Source organism: Mustela erminea, chromosome 18, assembly GCF_009829155.1.
Source record: "Mustela erminea isolate mMusErm1 chromosome 18, mMusErm1.Pri, whole genome shotgun sequence".
Taxonomy (NCBI): domain Eukaryota; kingdom Metazoa; phylum Chordata; class Mammalia; order Carnivora; family Mustelidae; genus Mustela; species Mustela erminea.
The window spans coordinates 3,588,445-3,608,282 of NC_045631.1; the positions used below are offsets into that span (position 1 = coordinate 3,588,445).

General features: G+C 54.1%; 1 protein-coding gene and 1 long non-coding RNA gene across 3 annotated transcripts in view; one reads left to right on the plus strand and one right to left on the minus strand.

Annotated features, from left to right (window-relative positions):
• Nucleotides 1-864: 864 nt before the first annotated feature.
• STX8 (syntaxin 8) overlaps nt 865-19,838 on the minus strand; it is a 243,884-nt gene continuing 224,910 nt past the window's right edge. The window contains exons 8-9 of one of the 2 annotated variants that reach the window (XM_032321201.1): nt 13,327-13,494; nt 865-1,044 (exon numbers count right to left, since the gene is read on the minus strand). In XM_032321201.1, the coding sequence (XP_032177092.1) occupies nt 13,331-13,494 (164 nt within the window). In that variant the 3' untranslated portion in view covers nt 865-1,044; nt 13,327-13,330. The remainder of the gene's footprint in view (nt 1,045-13,326; nt 13,495-19,838) is intronic. The other variant, XM_032321203.1, reaches the window with a different exon arrangement.
• Nucleotides 6,789-18,161, plus strand: LOC116577657. The gene is made up of 3 exons (XR_004280566.1): nt 6,789-7,155; nt 9,747-9,826; nt 16,688-18,161. It is a non-coding gene; the product is annotated as an uncharacterized LOC116577657 (long non-coding RNA).

Genomic DNA, 19,838 nt, shown 5'->3' on the forward strand with positions numbered 1-19,838 from the left:
CCCATGGAGGGTCCCGCCGTGCACTCAGAGGGCAGGAGACCCCGGGATTCCCCTTCCACGGGCCCACTCTCTCCTTTTTCCTCAGTGAAACCTCGGGCTTAGGGAAGGGCCCCATTGCCAACCCTAATTCCCTCCCCCTCCGCCAGGGAGAGCAAGAGCCTGGCCAGCTGGCCACCCTGCTCTCTCGTCACCCAGAACAGAGGGCATCTTTCAACCCGGAACTCCCCGAAGCTCCTGCAGGCTGGGGGTCCTCAGGATGCCCACCGCACCGCTTGGCCCTGGCACTCGCGCGCACGCACACATGCAGCGCCCTCCACTCACACACACCGGATGCTTGCAGCCCGCGGAGGAGCCCAAGAAAGGCCCTGCCCTCCTGACGTCACATTCACACCTCTCTGGACCCTAATGGGTGCCTTCCAGCCCGATAACATCCCATGCCTCCCCACTCCTACCCTACTCCCCAGACCTGGTCTGGGGGCTCGGAGCCCGGTCACTGAGGAAAGCAGCGGGAGCTGCTACTGGGTCTGAAGGCAGTTCCCAAAGTAGAGCCTGCAAATGTCCCCGCATCATGGCAGCAAGCCCGGGAGCGCGGACTTGGGAGGGTGACAGGTGCGCACTCACACATGCGCCCCTCCTCCCCGTGAGGCTGCCGCTGTTCACTCACCATCTCCCTCACGGGCACACGACTTCCCCAAGCAGACGGACGCCTAGCACACTGCGGGGTGGCCGGAACTCCCCCCGCAGCCATGGGGCACGGTCACTTGGGCCCGGCACCCAAATGACCAGTGCCAGAAGCAAACGGGTCGCATGCGGCCTGCGGCCCTGGAGCCTCCCCACTACGGGCCCATTGACGCAACGCGCAGCCGCAGTTCAGAGCTTTGGGGGCGTTTATTGAGAGCGGGTTCAGGTACCACCTGGGTGCTGGGCTTCTCTGCGGCGCTGGCAGGCATCACAGGTGGTGTACCCCTTACTGCCATTAGTTGGTGGGCCAGACGGCCACGACCACAATCGCCACCAGCAGTAGCAAAATCACCATGATCATCCCTGGAAAAGACAAGCATGAGAGACGGCTTCAGTGACTCATGCTGGAAGGGCATGACGTAGCCTGTGACCTACCTTTGCGGGGGACAGGGAAATGTGGCTCTGCTTTCGGCTTGCATTGATTAAACACCGAGAAAGCAAAGGGCATTAGGGTCTGCAGGGAAAGGTTAAATCTAGAATCCATTGTCTCCACTGGCTACATGGCTCTGCCTTCTTGAACTCAAGATGCTTAGGTCACACATTGGCAAAAGCATCCAATGGAGGGCCGCCTGGGTGGCTCAGTGGGTTAAGGGTCTGCCTTCAGTTCAGGTCCTGATCTGGGGGACCTGAGCCAGCCCAGGGTCCCTCAAGGGTCAGGCTCCCTGTTCAGCAAGGAGCCTGCTTCTCCCTCTCCCTCTCGCCCTCCCCACCATTCGTGCTTTCTTGCTCTCTCAAAAAATTAAAATCTTAAAAAATTAAAAAAATAGATATCCAGTGCAGGGATTCCTGCAAAGTCAGCACTGGATACACATTTGCTCTCTCAAGGGTCTCCTGAATTACTGAAGCCCCCAGAGGGAAGCGAGGAGCACACGAGGTAAAGCAAGTGAACATGTCTAGGAAGTAACAGGTGACTCAAATGTGTAGGATCACATGGTTCTGTGGCCCCCAGAAGGAGAGGCTGTTTCCAGAAAGGCCGGTCCCAGAAGTTCAACTCCCGATGCTCTTACAGGAAGCGCCCCCAGCACATTATGCATCTTATTAACTAAATACCCACTGGCCACATGAGGTTCCTTACATTTCAATGAATTAAAATCAAATATAGTAGAGAGCTCAGTTTCTCGGTTCCACTAACCATATCTCAAGTGCTCAAGGGTCCCATGTGGCCAACGGCTACCATGTCGGACAGAGACAATTGGTGAACTTTCCACTGGACAGAAATGATGGAAGGTATGGAGGTGGGATTACATCACTGGCTGCTGCACCCCTAGCTTCCACGATGGCGCCTGGAGCGGATTCAATGCCCGTTTGTTGAATAAATGGGTGAACGGTCACTCAGTGTGTCCTCAACACTCACCCTACCCTCGGACAGTTTCCCACACTGGGAGTTCTGCTCTCCCTTCTTCTGGACTCGGTTTTGTTAAGTTAGATTTTTCTGGGAAACTGCCCACTTTTTCTGAGTGTTCAAAATACTGGTGTAAAACCGTTCATTACGCTGTCTTAGAACACTAGGCTGTACCCGTGCTCTTCTTTTTGTCTCTAATGTGGTATATCTGGACATTCCTTTTCCTGATTAGCGCTGCCTCAAGGTGCCTCTTTTGATCATCTCTTCCAAGAACGGGTTCTGATGCTGCTGGTCATGTCCCCTCAATTCCTGTTTAAATTTCTGCATCTGTATTCCTTAATCCTACGACTCATAGGTTTTCTTTGGATTCACTCTACTGTTCTTTGAACTGAAAGTCAGCTCATTCATTTTCCATCTTTCTTCTAAATATTGTCCCTCTACACCTACAACTTTCTGTTTTAAGATTTTATTTTCAAGTAATCTCTAACACCCAACATGGGGCTCAAACTCAGGCCCCTGAGATCAAGAGTTGCACGTTCCATCCACTGAGGCAGGCGGCTGCCCCTGTCTATAATTTTTGGTGGGAAATAATTTCACTACTGTTAGTTTCTAAGTTCTATGTATTTTAGATTTTTCAGCAATTTCTTCTTTGGCCCAACAATTACTCAGAAATGTGTTTTAAAATTTCTGGTTACAATGGAACATGCTTATCCAATATATATTTTTAAAAATTTGAGATAATCATATAGTGTATTTTGATGTGAAAATACCTGCAATTTTTACAGGTGACAAAGCCACCAGGACTTCAAACAATAACGTGGTTCATTGCCTGCATTTTTAACTGAAGAAAAGGCTGTATCTCAGTTTTCCCACCCAGTTCATAGATGCCTGAATTCCCTCCACAGACCTTCAGGGTTCAATGTAGTTCAAGTAGTGAGCATTTTATTTTATCTTTTAAAGATTTATTTACTGGGCACCTGGGTGGCTCTGCTGGTTATGCATCCACCTTTGGCTCAGGTCATCATCTTGAGGATCACGAGATTGAGTCCTGTGTCAGGCTCCCTGCTCACTGGGGAGTCTGCTTCTCCCGCGCCCTCTGACCCTCCTCCCCGGCTTGTGCGTGCTCTCTCTCGTCTCAAATAAATAAATCTTTTTAAAAATTTTTAAATAAACATTTATTTATTTATTTCACAGAGAGACAGGGGAGGGGCAGAGGGAGAGAATCCCAAGCAGACTCCCCGCTGAGGGCAGAGCCTGACTCCGGGCTCGAGCTCATGGACCCTGAGATATGACCTAAGCCAAAACCAAGACTTGGATGCTCAAGCGAGTGAGGCACCCAGGCATCCCAAGTGGTGTGCTCTTTAAACTCAACCGTTGTAAAGCACAGCATGGGCACAGTGTCGAATACTAAGAAGGCACATAAAAATATATAGCAGGCTTCCCTGTCATTCTGTGACAGTGGATGATTTTTTCCTAATACCCCCCTTTCCTCTAATGATCTGATCTTTTGCAAGTACTCCCTCTTGGGACCTAAGAATTCTCCCCAACTTCGTACGGACACTAACCCAAGCCTCTCCATCAGGAGCCAGCAAACTGTGGTCCCCCTGGTTGCTGGTCTGTTTTTGTACAACCCCCGAGCCAAGAATGGTTTGTACATTTTTTAAGGGCTGTCAAAGAAGACAAAGAGAAGCTGTGACGCACCGTCTGTGGTCTGCAAAGCCTAAACTCTTTACTATCCGGTCTTTCACAGAAGTCTGTGGATCCCTGCTCTCTATCACTAGGGCCGATAACGACCCAGCTGCAGCCTCGGTTCCTCCACCCAGGCTCTGGTTTCCAGCTCTCTCTCCCATTTCTCTCCTCTGGGGATTTCCTCTCTTCCTTGTCAATTTGGCTCTGCATCAGCATTTGAGGGGCGGGCTGTGATATTTTATCTCGCGTTTCAAGACGTGTGTAGTAAGATGCACGAGTGTGCATAGGTGAACGTTATCTCAGGCCATCTTCCGGCCAGAGCCAGAAGAACAAATCTCCTCTTCCTTTATTTCTGCCTCCAGAAATATCTTTATGTTGACCAAAAGCTCCCACTGGGCAGGAATCCCACCACCTCCTGGCTGGGCTGAGAGGTTGTCCTGCTTAGGATCAGGGACCCAGCATGGAACTGGAGGACACAGAAGGATTGAGGAGCACTGGGGGGGCACCTGCTAGCACTCCAGAATGCAGGGTAACCCCAAAGACAAGGGGGAGGCCTGGGTGCTGAGAAAAGACGGGAGACAAGGCATGGTGTTCAGTTACGGCTGCTCAGGCAGGATTGGAGCTGGGGGAACACTTGGGGCCCAGAGGCTGGTTGTGCAGCAGCGGGGGTACTGGACTGGAGGGAAGGGGGAGGGCCAATGGAGAGGCTGACACCAGGACCCCTGAGATTCACAGCGGGCAGTGACAAGCACAGCGGAACAAGAGACCGGAGCGAGGAGATGGAGGGCAGAGACTGGCTGAGAAGAAGAAACCACATGCCGGGTTTGAGCTCATACACGGTCACAGGGAAGGGGCCTCCAGGCTCCGGTGGCTACTGCTGCCTCCCACCTGGGCCCACCTGCCGCCGCTCTGCCCAATGCCTTCCCTGTAGCTGAGCTGGAGCGTAAACCAGATCAGGTTACTGGCAGCCTTGCAACTCTCAGAGGCCTCAGCAGAAATCCAAACTCTTTACGGGGGGCCTCGCACGCTCTGCGTCCAGCTACCCAGGCAGCCATTCTCTGCGCCGGCTCCAGACACGCACCCTTCAGCTTCCTCAATGGCCAGGGTGACGCTCCTTCCTGTCCCTCTTGGCCCATGTGCTCCCTACTCCTCCCCCAGAACCCAGTGCCAATGTCATTTCCTGAAGGACCTTCTCCCCAGCGTCCCATGAACCATGCTTGGGCTGTCCCTTCCACGGCCCCGCAATGCCCCCTTCTTCCGTCATTTAGGTGCTCAGACACTGTCTGTCTCCACCATGGGCCCCCGAGAGTCCGACACAGGGGCTGCGCCGGTCCAGCTCCCCTCCACAATGCGCCGTCCCCAGACCCTTTGTTGGTTTTTTTTTTTTTTTTAAATATATGTACAAATGAGTCAATGTATCGACTATCAGGAAGAGACCAGAAGAACCAATAAGAAAGGCAAAGCGGGAACAGTCAACAGAGAGAGAGAAGCTGAGAACATGTGTCAAGGAAGCCAAAGAAAGAGAAGATTGTAAAGGCGGCAATCAAGAGACACTGCACAGACACCAGGAGGCCAGACAGAAGCTTCTGGGCTGGGAGTCCTTCGATGGGACAGTTTAGCAGCCCGGTGGGTGGGCCTCCTAGATCACTCTTAATACCGCAATTCCTCTGTAAGGTGGCAATGATTCTATCTTGGACACTGTGAGTTGCACAACACGTGCCACAGGAGAGGTGACACAGGCACCCTGACACCCGTGCCAGCTGGAAACGCAGAGAGCGAGCACCTTGATGTCATGGGCTCAGCTGGGCTCCTGTCCAGCGATGAGAGGGGCTCTAAGGCCGAGTGACAGGTACGTCTTTTATATTTCAAGCCTTTCGGAGCAAACGGGGCCCTCTGGCCGCGACATTTTCAGCAGGTTTCACTAAACGGGTGTGCACGGACCGTCAAGTGAGGAAGTCCTCTTGAGACGGCAAGTGACAGTGACAAGCCAAGGCCAGCGCAGCCTTTGGGATGCTCCCGGTCAGAGAGCAGGTGTTCACAGACCTTCCCACACAGCAACGCTTTCTCTTTAAGAGTCTGGCCTTCTTGGAGCCAGGCCATGGCTCTGGCACCTTCCTTGAATGGAGTCCCTCTTCTCTGGAGGATGTTTCGGGAAGAGTGACCAAGGCTCGTTCTGAAGCCAGGGAGGGCTGAGCCGCACCGTGCACAGAATACGTGGATGCGGGAACCAGCCCGGAAATCCAGGTGGGACACCCCCCACCACCACCCAGCTCCACCTCGTCCCCTTTCTCTGCACCCGTGGGGCCGGTGCAGGGGGGATCCCGGTCCCCGACACAAAGGGGTGGCTTCTCAGGGACAGGGGCCCCAGGCACGTTGGGACTCGAAAACAGGGATACAGAGCTTTAACTCGGTTTTCTCTTCTCTTTCTCCTTCCTCCTTCCCTCCTTTGCAGTCTGTATGGTGGAAACTTTCAGAGACGAGAGTGGATGGGCGGGTGTACTGCATGGGCACAGGGATCAGATGGTGGCCAGTCTGGTTTCACCTGTGCCCTCCCCTGCGCCCTGAACCCCAGACGTACTTCCTCTCCCACTCCCACTCCATCAAAAGCATCAGAGATAAAGAGTCATTAACACAAGTCACCACCACACAGAAGGCGATTTGCCTTTCCTTCAAGACAGAGGCAGGGAAAGCCTCCAGCCCTGGAGACACAGGAAAGTGACTGTGGCCTAGAGGTCGCAGCAGGAGAGCATGTGGCCTAAGGGAATAGTATTCAGTCACAGTGGGGTGGGGGGGGGGGGAGAGAGAGAGAGAGAGAGAACTTCCTTCTTTTGCCTCAGAGTGGAGCGTAAACTTCAGGGGGTCTGCTCATCTGTCCCCCAGCTACAGAGATATGTGACATTTCAGAACGAGGAAAGACAGCTGAACTTCTGGGAACCTGCCAACTTCTGGAACAATGAAGGCTCTCTACCCCACCCCGGGCACAGAAACACCTGGCGAGGCTCCCGACCACGGCACCCCTCCTGCCTAACCCCGCGCGCTCCCGTGCGCCGCCCTGCCCGTCCCACACCCAGGTGCCCCTCTCAGGGCCAGGCACGGGCGCCAGAGGCCCACTGGTGGAAAAAAATGGCCATTTCCTTTGGTCAGTCTACCAGATGGGGATTACTCAACCACTTACAATATTTACAAGTCCAGCTCGTGGCAATTAAAGAAAGATGTAGGAAAACAAACTCCTTTCAGACTGGGAAGGCACATGAAATGCAGTTCTCTCCAGAACTTCTGAAGAGTGTTCATCGGGATTCATGGCCCGTATTTTTTCCAGTGAAACACTGGAAACCTGCAAAGTAATGGGCACTGTGTTGCCAACGCATCTGCCCTGGGTGAGGGTAGGTCAGGGCTCTTGGTGCTTGAGGAAAAGGGAGGGGAGGCAGAGGGAGGAGGAGAGGGAGAGGGAAAGGAGGAAGAGGAGGGGGAGCCGAGGAGGAGGAACATGGACTGTCTTCTTGGGAGAGTGAGAGCAGACAGCACAGACCACTTCCCCCTCAGCGCTCAGCTATAGGGATGCGGGGCTAAGCACAGTGGGAGAGTAGGGGTGGGGGGTAGCAGGGAGGGGCATGCAAAGGGCCGAGTTATCTGAAGTTTCCTGATCTGATCACAGGAGAGCAGCACTGGTTGCTTGTGACTGTCCCCGCATCCCTATACCGTTTGCTCCTGCGAGCCCCTCTCCCACAGTGAACAGCCTCCAGAACTCTAGCCTAGACATCTAGGAAAAGAACCCCACGGCTGGCTGGGTTTTTTCCTAGGGGTGCCTGTTGACAGGTGACATTTGCTTATGCATTAAGCAGTGGGTTCTCCCTGATCAAACAGATTTCTTGCAGCAGACTCCTGAGCTGAGATGGGGAGCGAGCCAGAGAAAAGACAAAACTGGAATATTTGTTTTCTAAAGTTCATGTAAATGTTCCCTTTAATCCCATTACTGGGCAAATATGCTGAGAAAAGAGTAGACACCCAGCAGAGAAGGTGAACGTATTTACAATCTGAGCGTCAGACCACAGGGCACAGAACGGCAGGTGCTCTTGGGACCCCATGCGGGAGCTGGGTGCAAGGCGGCATGGGGTGGGTTCCCCAACAGCCTTCTTGCCCGCAGCCTGGAGCTCAGCCGGCCAGGGAGACAGGTGTGGACAGCCGCTCCCCTCCCCTGCCGCTCTGCTTTGCGGCCGCAGTTCCGCAGACAGCGCTTCTATTAAAAACCTGAGCTTGAGTCTTCTGTTCTGACTTTGGTTCTGTTTTCACCTGGCACTCAACACATCCCCGGGGTTTCTTCTCTGCTTTGGAGAGTGAACCCCCGGGCAGCACTGGTGGGCTCTGTCCCCTCAACAGACCTCCCGTCTCCCTCTCCCTTCTGCTTCTGCCCTCCGCCCCCCCGTCACCCTCTGCAGGGACACAGCCTGGGACCCTCCACGGACCCCGCTTCCTCTAGGCTGGCGGCTCACTGCCCCTGGAGCCAGAGACACTCCAAGAGGCAGGCCAGTGCCCCTAAACCTCCTCTACCCTTCAATGCCTGTGTTAGATATTAATATTCCTTCCGTTAGGCTGGACGATCTGCAGCAACAGGGATGGTGCGGTCTGGTGTGGGGGCAGCGGTGCTGGCCCGGGGGTCAGGGAGGCCCGATCTCCATGCCTTTATGGTGAGCTCAGTTCCACCCTCTGTCAAAGCCCCGGATACCGACTTCCTAGGTGCATGGGGAGGACTCAGTGAGATGAGGTGTGGGAGGCTCCCTGGGGGCGAATCTGGAGGCCCTTTACCGGCAGAGCGAAGACACTAATTATTCCTGCATCCGGGACCCTCGGCTGGAGCAGGGGGCCTCCGAGCAGCACCTGCCGCACAATGTCCCAGAGAGAGCCAGGCTCAGGCCTGACGACAGAGCCCAGATGCCATTCATCCCAAAAGGGAAGGGAGGGGCGCAGAACCAGAGGGGACACCTGGGTGACATTTCGTGCAGACACGGAGTCCGGTTCCAGCCACAGCTCAGCTGTGATGACGGGTGTCCAGGAAAGGCTGAAGTTTAGGGTCGGGTACCTGGCCACAGCCGTTCGGGTCCTGAGCACAGGAAGGGCAGCTGGGCTAGGCGCAGGCTGCAAGGCGAGCGGAGCCAGCTGAGCGGACGCCAGGTGATAGGAGCAGAGGGCCCTGGGGTCGGCAGGGGTGGGGGTGGTGGTGGTATGAACAGGGCTGGGGGTGGAGGCCCTGTGAGGGGGCCAGGTCAGAGCGGGGGCAGCACCAAGGCCAGGGTCACGGGCCCAAGGACTTAGAGACGTACAAACCAAACCCAAGGGGAACCTAGAAGGCCTGCAGAAAGCCTGACTTCGAAGCCGTGCCAGACCCTGGAAGGCCATCAGCCCTGAGGGTGGTGGGGGACACCGGGCACCGCAGCGGCGCCGGCACAAGGCATTACGAGTAACAGCAGCGTGGCGAGAACAGAAGGAACACAGAGGAAAGGCAGCTGTCCACACCGCTAGACATGGGCTCAGAACGTGCCATGCCCCGGTCCTGTGCTGTTCCCACCAGGAGTCAGCAGGGCAGGCAAAGCAACAGGTCCCCCCCTGCTTTGGAGGTGAGGAAGTGGGGGCTCACAGGTCAGCCCTGCCCTGCCCTGATGGGAGCCCCAGGAAGGCTGCAGGCCAACAGCCCAGCTAGCTCTGGGCACACGGCCACGTTCCCTGGGAGGGAGCCCCGCGGGGCCGGGCCTGGCTAGGGACCAGGCTCACCAGGGGGCCCAACCCAGGTGACGGTGGGAGGCCGTGTCTGTGATGCCAAGTGACAGACTCAGAGAAACACACGAGAAGGCAAAGGATTGGCCTGGAATTAGCCTGTGCTTTGGTTCTGACCGAAAACCAAGAAAATTTAGATGAAACAGGTCGTAACGTTGCTTTGGCATTTATGTCACTCTGAGTGTCTGTCTTCGCCTTTGGACAGGATCGTGGCCGGCCCCAGGACAGCACCTGGGCCCACGTGACCAAACCCTGGCTCCTGCGGGAAAGATGAGCTTCCTGAAGGTACTGTGCTCTTCTCGGGAGTGGCTCTGGAAGGGGCAAGCCCGGAGTCCCATGAGGGGGTCTGTCCCGGATCTGTGCTGGGGTGACGTGGGGAGGAGAAAGAGGCACCTTCCTCACCCTGCCCTATGAAGCTCCAGGTCCCATCTGGGGACAATCTGTCTCCCTGGTCCCCAGGATGCCACCCCATCTCAATGCGGACGAGAGGTAATGCGTCACGTCCACAGAGAACCTGGAAGAACGTCATTCTGGAGAGAAGGCAGGAGACTGGGGGGAAGGAGGATGGTGTGGGGAGACATCTGGGGGCCAGAGAGACCCAGAAGCCTCGGCAGGAAGCAGGAATGGGGAAGGTGGCCTGACAGGAGTGGGGGATGGGGCAAAAGAGGGGCTTGCCTCGAAACAGGAAATTGAAACGAATTAAGACTGCAATAGCTGGGAGGAGCTGGCTGCATGCCTAGGGGAAGGCAGGTTCCCGGGCTCCCGGCTCCAGGGACCAGACCTCTGCTTCACTGGGCATCAGGCGTCTCTCTCACAGCCACAAGGCCCCTGTGAGGCCAAAACCTGATGTTTGCTTGGGACAGGACAGTGCATGTCACTAGCTAGGGCACATCATGTTGCAACCAAAGCGTCAGACCTGTGCGTCGGGCTGTTCTGATGGGTGGCCGACCCTGGGCAGATCTGACCACAGGGTAAGGGTCTGGCCAAGAGAGCCAGATTTCCTCACACCAGAACCGTCTGTGGGGCAGGTCCTACGGGAGCAAAGACACGTGTGTGGCTCTGCGTGGGCCCCAGGTCTCAGGAGAGGGGCAGAAAATCAACCCCCTCCCACAAAAAAAAAAAACAAGAACACTTGGCCGATGACAGCGCTCCTTGGAGGGGGTATGCACAAATTCGGCTAGTCCCGCTGCTCCCCGAACAGAAGGTGCAGACGAGTTCCTCGGCTCCATTTGTGTTCTGAACACGTTACTCAGTTCCCTCCCGCAACGTCCGGCAAATCACCACAATCCAACAGCAGAACTCTGCTGTAGAGAGACGACCTTTCCTATCAGCCATCAAAAGCCGCCTCTCTTGAGTCGTCAGGGCAATAATTTAATGCCCACTCTCGGGCGCATCACTATTGGCTAAGAGATATCCCCTCGCTGTGCCGCGGGGTCCCCCTGGGAAAGCGAGCCTGTCTGGAATCTGGCAGAAATTCAAGTGCCTTTGAAAAGACAGTCAGGAACTCTGTTATGGATATCTTGTTTTGACAATTCCCTCTTGACTAAGTGTCAAAAGATTTCTGGATGGCTCCACCCGGGCTACGGATTCAGCATTACGAACCCCTCTGTTGGTGCCGTTTGCATTGGGAGACGTCACCTGGCATCAATTAGGGAGACCGGGCCAGGCGACCAGAGTGGGCTGCGGCCCAAGCTCTAAGTCAGGTACAGAAAGGGCGGGCACAGAGCTACGGCCATCCAGAGGCTACTTTTTCAATACAGCAGATGCTGGGCCCTCTGAATTTTTTTTTTTTTTTTTTTTTTTTTAAGTAAATCTTGTGCCTGAGATGTGGAAGCCCAGAGTAGTATATTTGAACCCAGGCTCTGAGTTCCAAACCCCAGGAGAACATCCCCCGGGAGGGGTGGGGACAGCTACGTGTCTGTTCAACTTGGCGTGAGGCCATGTGAGGCCCCCGGGCTCTCCTCTCCACGAACCGCAAAGCTTGGACTGAGCGGAGTTGGGGCTCAGTCACCACAATGGTGACACTGTGGACGGGTGGCTGACAAAATGGGCCTGGAGGTCCCCGGCTGGGCCGTGTTTCCGACTCTTCCTGGCTCAGTTATCCCTTGGAATCTCACTAGTCACCTGACAGCATTCAAACAAATGACACGTTCTTTAACCTATACGAGCCAGAGCCCTTTCCTCTGACTACTACTTCTTTTTTTTTTTAAAAAAGATTTTATTTGACAGAGAGGGAGATCACAAGTAGGCAGAGAGGCAGGCAGGGAAAGGGGGAAGCAGGTTCCATGCTGAGCAGAGAGCCCAACGCGGGGCTCAATCCCAGGACGTTGAAATTATGACCTGGACTGAAGGCAGAGGCTTTAACCCACTGAGCCACCCAGGTGCCCCTTTTCCTCTGACTTCTAACTGGGACCTTTCAGGAAAGAGATCATCAGCAAAAGTGTCTCTAATTTGGGAACGTGGAAGGGCGATGCAAGGAAATAGCTCGCCAGCAAGACGCCTTCTCAGACACTCTCTCGCAGTCATGCCTCCAGTGACATCACAGACGTTCTGAGGGTAACGCCATCAGTGCTGTCCTGAAGAGACAAAGTGAGCAGGAGACGCGTGGGGGTTCTGGGGCAAGAGGAACTGGGAGCAGAGGTCGGGGCAGGAGAGCCCCGCTCCTGTCAATGAGGCGAACAAGAACCCCTTGGATGGGGTGAATGAGTTGCTTGGAACCTTTCCCCTGGGGACCCCTCCTGCCCCAGAGTACACTGTGGACGTGCCCGTGGAGGGTGTGGGTCAACCAGACCCACACTATGGACGCACACCGTTCCGGCCACCACTGAGCTCCTAATGAGAGCCACGTCTGTCCCCATGAGCGGTGCTAGACACTCTATCTTCATCACGTGTGTGACGGGCTAACGTGCTCAGTAAATGTTTGATCGACAAGATAACAGAAGGCTCCCACTCCTGGGTGGCCAGGAAAGTGAAAACAATACCCAGAGCCTCTAGATTCTACTTCTTTACAATGGATTTTGATTGAATTTTTACAAAGATTTTATTTATCTGAGAGAGAAAGAGAGAGCATGAGCAGGGGGGAGGTGGGGAAGGGCAGAGGGAGAGGGAGAAGCAGACTCCCCACTGGGCAGGGAGCCCCACGTGGGGCTTGATCCTAGGACCTGACCATGACCCGAGCTGAAGGCAGACGCCCAGCAGAGCCACCCAGGCACTCCTGGATGTTGATCTATTTAACAAACATCAATCAATCCATCTATAGAGTGCCAGGCACTGCTCTAGTCACTGGGGAGAGGACAGTGAAAAAAAAGACAAAAGTCCCTGTCCTCACTGAGCATCTATTTACACCTGTGCGTGCTCACACACGTGTGCACCTGCGTGTGCCTGACTGCTGGGAGGATACGGCGGGTGAAGACAGACAAAACCCAAAATAAGTAAATGACATTGTGTCCTCAGAGGTGCAAAGTGCTGCAGAGAGGTGAGTGCTTGCTGGCGGCTCAGAGGCATGGATCCCCTCCCTCCGGCTCCAGGGGCAAAAGCAGGAGAAGGTGCTAATACTTTCCAGAAACCGGCCATCCCACAGTGGGATCTGGAAACGTGCTGTGGGTCAGATGAGTGTGCCTTTCTACGGGGCATCAGGGAATGGCCACCAGTGAACGCTAGTGACAGGTAAGGTCAGCAACAACATATGACAGAAGTTGGCTGGAATGATGAGTGACGTCACGACACGTGGAAACAGAAAGCGAACTGATCAGGGAGTGCAGAGAAGACAGGCTGGCGAGGCTGACCTTATCAGGGGGTCCCCGGCACTTTCCAGGACAGGATGCCCTGGCTGGCGAAGGCTGGAAGCCACACGGTCTCTGGGGACGTGTGGTTTAACACGTGGTCTGACACGAAGGAGCGGTACACGGCTTCTCCGACGGCGGTGGTTCCCCACACGACCTGTTCTGACAGCTCTGTGCCCAAATGAACATCAGAAACAGATGACTGCCACCTTTCGGGGGCGGGGGTTCACTTTCAAGTAGCACTGCCCCCCCCCCCCCCCCCGCTGCTGCTTGCTAAAATCTAAAGGAAGTCCACATTCTGGTGGCAGGAGGAGGAGGAGGAGGGAGTAAGTGCCAGGGGTCACCAGAAGTCTGGAAGAATTGGGGTAAATGCATTTCAGGGGGATCGTTAGTGCTACTTCTGGGGCATTGGGTGGACAGCCACTCTGCCAGCCCCAAGGCTGTGTCTGTCCCCCCAATCCTGTCCCCCAACCTAAGTGCTCCTTTGGCCTCCAAGATGACATGGACCATGTATAACCAAGAGCCACAGAGAAGAAAGGTGACTGGTAAGAGCCATGGGAGGAAGAAGAAAGAAGGGCTGGAGAGAGCCGCCCGACATGGCCCTTTCCTTTGGCAACAGAGCCTGTCCCTGTCATCAAGGCAGAAACATGAGCTCCAATGTACTCCGAAGGTCATCCTGCTTTTTCAAATGGTCACCAGTAAGCCATGTGAAGCTCGCTGGCCCCCTGACTTCCAGCATAGTGTGTGTGTGTGTGTGTGTGTGTGTGTGTGTGTGTGTGTGTGACTTCCCAATTGTGAGGCCAAGTGACAGATGGGAGAACATACATGTATGTATGAATACAGGGTCCAGCTTGACATGGGGAGCAGCAGTGTGGGCTGAACCATCGGCCAGCTGGCATCCACACCATGGCTCTGGGGAAGAGACCCCATCCATCCTCAGTGCCTAAAATTGGGGGGACACTAGCCCTTAGCTCCCAGAACTGCCATGGAGATGGGACGAGGTGGGATGCTCAGTGCCGAGCACGCTCCCCGGCCCACAGCATGTACTCAATGGACATCAGCTGCCCTGACTCCTGCTGGAAATGGTTCTGGCTACAAAAGGGGCCTTCATAGTCTGTACTCTTTGAACAGAAGACACTCCGGTCGGCATCCTGTCTGCAAATCACTCTGGTTGCCAGCGCCACTGTATCTGTCCACCACACGACACCAACACCAGGAAGAAGGGGGACCCCTGAGAAGGATGGGACCACCCTCCATCACTTTCAAGCATGCTACCACAAACAGAGATTTTGAAATGTGCACTCATGCAAAATCCCCCAACAGCCTGGATAACTGTGTGAAAAAGCCCATGTTAAGCAGCAGCTCTTTCTGCTCGTGGGTCCCGTCCCTGTGCTTTTTTTTTCTTTTGCACCAAGGATGGCACAAGAATTCCTTCTTGGCCGTTGGCTCTGGACCTCATCTCCATTCCCAAGCTGCATCATATGGTGCCTGAACCTGGGGCTTTGCATCTTTCCACCTGGGCTCGGAGCCATGGTGCATGCCTGAATACTTTCTGTGGTCCCGTGGCGGGCTCTACGTTCAGCATGGAGTCTGCTTGAGATTCTCTGTCTCCCTCCTTCTCTGCTTCTCCCCCTGCTTGTGTGCACACGCACAAGCACGCGCTCTCTCTCTCTCAAATAAACTCTTTTAAAAAATACCCTCCTTAAGAGTACTTCCAGGGGCGCCTGGGTGGCTCAGTGGGTTAAAGCCTCTGCCTTCGGCTCAGGTCATGATCCCGGGGTCCTGGGATCGAGCCTTACGTTGGGTCTCTGCTCAGCGGGGAGCCTGCTTCCTCCTCTCTCTCTGCCTGTCTCTCTGCCTACTTGTGATCTCTCTCTCTCTGTCAAATAAATAAATAAAATCGTAAAAAAAAAAAAGAATGGAAGTTTATATCAGTTTTGAGGATAGGGCGAACTAGGGAGGTCCTCCCCTGCAGGTGGTCATTGTGGAAGAGGCTTCATGAGACTTGAAAGATAGAGTCCGAGAAAGGCATCTTGATGACACAACTGAGTGTCCCAGGTGCCCTGTAGGCTGTTCCTGCCAACACCAGGTATGCGCCCAAGGTCAGGAGCCACGCACAAAACAGAACTGCCCTTCAGACTCGTGTTGTGGGCACAAAAAATAAAAGGCTATTGGAGGATAACACAATGATGCCATCAGCTTCTCCAGACCCAGTCTTTTTGGAAACAAGTAGAACAGAGGATCCAGAATGTCAGATTTGGCTTTGAACTATTTGCTGACTTACACTGAACTTGGTCTTGTCAGATAACTTCAGCAACCATTTCAAGGCCGAACAGCAGAGCTGAGTTACGACACGCTGCCAGTGCGAGGATCTGGTTTTCCCACCTTGGCCACTGCCGCTCAGTGCGCCATGATCTCACACCTCCTGCCTTGGCACGGGGCTGTTCACACCACCCTGTAGCCCTCCACGTTTTCCACACACCCAGCACGCAGACGCTGGCTTTTGGCCTCAGCTCAAAAACGTTCCCTCCCCAGTGACACCTCCTCTCCCGTGCCCAAGGCACCCAAGGACTGCTTTTCCCTGGCTGCTTCTGCCAAGGACTGTATCCTGAACACACGCGTTACAGAAATTAGTTCATCACTAGCGTAAACTAACAATCGGTCAGATTCATGGAAAGCACAGCCCTTCCCTGATCGTCTGTAAATTCTTGAGAGGACAGACAGGCCACGCACTGCCATGACTCTAGTCCCCGTGATGCTATCCACAGGTGCCCAGTACAGATGTCGTACAATGCGCACTTTCTGCATCACGCACTTGTGTTTTGGTTGACGGAAAAGAAGCTCGTCGCTTAGACTCAAATACTGGTTGCGTGGGGGTATGGAGAGTCAGCAGTGGGGACTTCAAACAGCACTTTTACTTGGTGATAATTAACGTGGAGATATTCTAGCAGCTAGACTCGTACTCCGCACAGACTAAGCACTCAATGAGTATGTGCTGAATGAATGAATGAATGAACGAATGAATGGAAGAGGATAAGCTACCCACAGAACGGGTTACTAGGGAGTGTTGGTTCTAAAGAACTAAAGGGGATACGAGTAAGTACAGCTGGTCCTGCCAAACTCAAAATCAATATATTACCCCAAGTGGTGAATATCGGAATATAAAGTTACAGAAGAACATATTCTACCAGGTTCCCACAGACATCCACGGTCACATTCTCTCGAAATGTCGGGATTGTACCAGAGACTCAGGGTTTCTTTTTAACACGGAGGACTTGGACTCAGCTCAGTGGATCCTCTGTATTGCACAAACAGCCCACATCTTACTCATTCTCTGTAACTTTCTATCCCTCTCTATTCGCAGACATTCCTGAGGAGGAAATCACTAGAAGTGGCCTAACGACGGAGACACCATGCTGGCGTTCCAACACTGTCACTCCTGCCTGATCGCTGGTGAGTCTGTCCCACCAGGGGGAGATGGTTCAAGAGGAGACTTTTGATCCCTGCCTCACACCTGCTGAGTCCAGATCTCTGGAGGTGGGACCCAGGAAGCTGGGGGCGTCACCAATCCCTCCACGCCACCCTTCTGGCACTAACATTTGAGAACGGTGTCTTAGAAGGCAGAATCAAGAGCTCACCAGAAGTTCTCCAGCCCCTAAAGTAAAAAGTCAACTACGAACATGCCAGCAAGGGCTGTGCTTTCGCTGGGCACTGTGAAGATGAAGGGACGGGGTCCACAGCTAGTAGGAAGGCCACTGTCCTGGTGGGCAAAGCGGGCACCCAATGACTTCCTGCTGATGACAGGCACCCTGGCAAGGAAGGGGTATACAGCCGGGGATGTGTCCGATGTACAAAACTCACTGGCTGTTGCAAGGCCCCTGTCCCCAGCCAATAGGAGCCCTGCCCCCATTTCCTCCCTACAGAGAGAACTCTGCTCTGCAGAGGTCTGCGGGACCACAGCAGCACGTGGGATGGCCAAGACTGCCTTGCTTCGAACACAAGGAACCATCTCCATGACTTTCCAGTTACCATCGGGTGGTAACTTTAGCAGTTACCAGTTAGCCAGACTTTCCAGTTACCATCGGGAGGACCCAGATGGTCTGTGCCACTCAGCAACATTGACTCTTCCTCCTCGTGGGAGCCTGAGGGAAGGCCCAAGACAGAAAGAAGCACCAGTGAGGACAAGGACAGCAGGAAGGAGCTGGGATGATTCCAGCTTCCGACGCGATGGCTGGAGGCGACGGGGCCGCTATGATGCTCACTCTCCTGCGTGGCGGGTCCTGATCTTGGCCAACGCCCGTATTTCTAGCGCACCCGAAGAACAAAGATTCACCTGCCTGCAGGCACTGGGCACATCGGGGTGGGGTGGTAAGTCCACCGGCGGCACTCCGTCACCCACACGCGGCCCCCAGCCCTCCCAGAGGGTGCCCCGGAGCTGGCCCGCTGGAGAGCTGGTTTCAAAGTTTGGGCAGCCCCTGTGTTAGCAGCCTTCCTCCAGCATGGTGGGTAAGGAAATGAGAGAGGGAATGTCTAATGATTAGTTCCTTATGGCCCTCACATTCTTGAAGTGGATTCTTTACGCCCGCTGGAACGCTTCTGCATTCTTGATAGCGGGACCGTAATATAAGTCCCTTCCTTTTGCAGCGCTGTCTTTTATTGACACACTAAAATACCCTCGGAGCAAGAGATGCCCCCCTCCCCTCACGCCCCTCCATTGCCATGGCCAAGCTCCCTACGCCCGCCATTCCTCGTTCTCTTTCTAAGAATGCAATAAACATTTCAGCACGGTCCTTTCAATCCGCATTATTTATAATATTCTGAACATCCATCGAGCCTGACTAGAACGCTAAGTAATAAATCAAACTTAACAACAACAAAAAAGGAAAGGGTGGGGGGCGGATCGCCCTCTGGCAAGGCTAAAGCCTGAGCCGGTTTGTTCCCCAAAGGGCTTAGTTATGTTAGGAAAAGTGAGATGGGGATGAGACTTGGGGTTTAGAATGACACTGAGGCAGGAACTGGAATCTATAGGCATAATCATAACTTTGTATAAATCTCAAACAAACTTACTTCTCTGGGGTGTCATGAGGATAAATGAGATACGTGGGAAGCATTCGGGATACCTCGAATGAAACCAAATGGAGCCCAGTTCTCCTTTCTGGGTCCAAAAGGTCGTCATCTTGGAATGACGAGGCTGAAAGCCTCCTCTTTGGAGTTCCAGTCTTTGCTCATTAATGTCCACTCTACCAGTTTGGGTGGGGGTGTCTGGGGGGAGTCCTGAAGTGAGGCCCCAGGGGCCACTCTCAGGACCATCCCCACCTCCACCATCACTCCCCCGCCCCCGGAGGACCAAGCCAGGCCACACACAGTCAGAAGTCTCTCTCTGGAAGGATTCTGCTCCAGCCTGGGGGGTAGGAGGCGGAACTTGTCCCCCACCCATACTGCCTGGCGCTACGCAGGTTTATACCGTCTGACTTTCTCCTCGCAGAGGCAGAATCTGGCTCAAGAGCTCGCTGATGATTTCAAAATTTATCTAAACAAACGTGGAGGCCAGCATCAGCTCTTGGCTAATTGCATAATTGGCCTGAGGCCTCGCTGCCTTGGCGACTTCCCGCTCATTCCGAATCTCGCCCTGGAAACCCAAGCCGCTCAGCCTCGCCACGGAGCAGGCGTATGTTTACGTGGCCAGACCTCAGCTTGGTGGCCCTGCAGGCGTGGAGTCTGACGTGCTCTGCGATCTGCTCTAAGTGGTCCCTGTCTATGGCTTCTGGGAGTTGGGGGAGCTGCTGCCTTTCTGGGCTCGTTCAGCAGCACGAGTGTGAGATGGGAGTCACTGAGTCATGACCCGCACTGTATCATCTTGGTCTCTTGCTGCTTCAGGAGAAATGACCAGAAGCCGCGGGTCATGGGACTTCTCTGCAAGAAAGCCACTTTTCCTATTAAGATGGTCAAGCTTGCCAAGGAGTCTGGTGGCTCTGCCATGCTGTCACTCTGCATTTTGACCTCATCTGCCCTTGTTCTATGACTGACGGGGCTTCCTGTTCCTGTTCCTGTCACCTGCCAGCTGGACTGGGTGTCCGTAAGGTCTTGACCAATATTCTAGAAGGGATCTGATACGGGCTTTGTTGTGTTCACCCACTTCTACCAGTAAGTGTCCCCCCAAAACCCTCAAATTTATGGATGATATCCATATTTGCTTTTAAAAAGTCCTGTAAAATTCAATTTTTTTTTCTTACAATATCCCTAGGTCACGGGGACCCCCAAAGTCTTTGTTATGTGACGACTATGGTCGGTGATCTACTGAAATGTTTGCTTCTGATCACAGACACCCTCCGTGCTAGGAGGACTGAGTGGCTGACCCAGATCTCTCGGGTCTCCTCCCTTGCAAGTGTCCACTCTCACTCCACACTTCATGGGGAGTTCTTTCCCTTGGCTCCTACCTCCGAGTCTGGGCTCTTCTACCCTCTGAGCTCCCCCGACATTAAACAGATGATCCCAGGAACCACTGCCACTCTCTG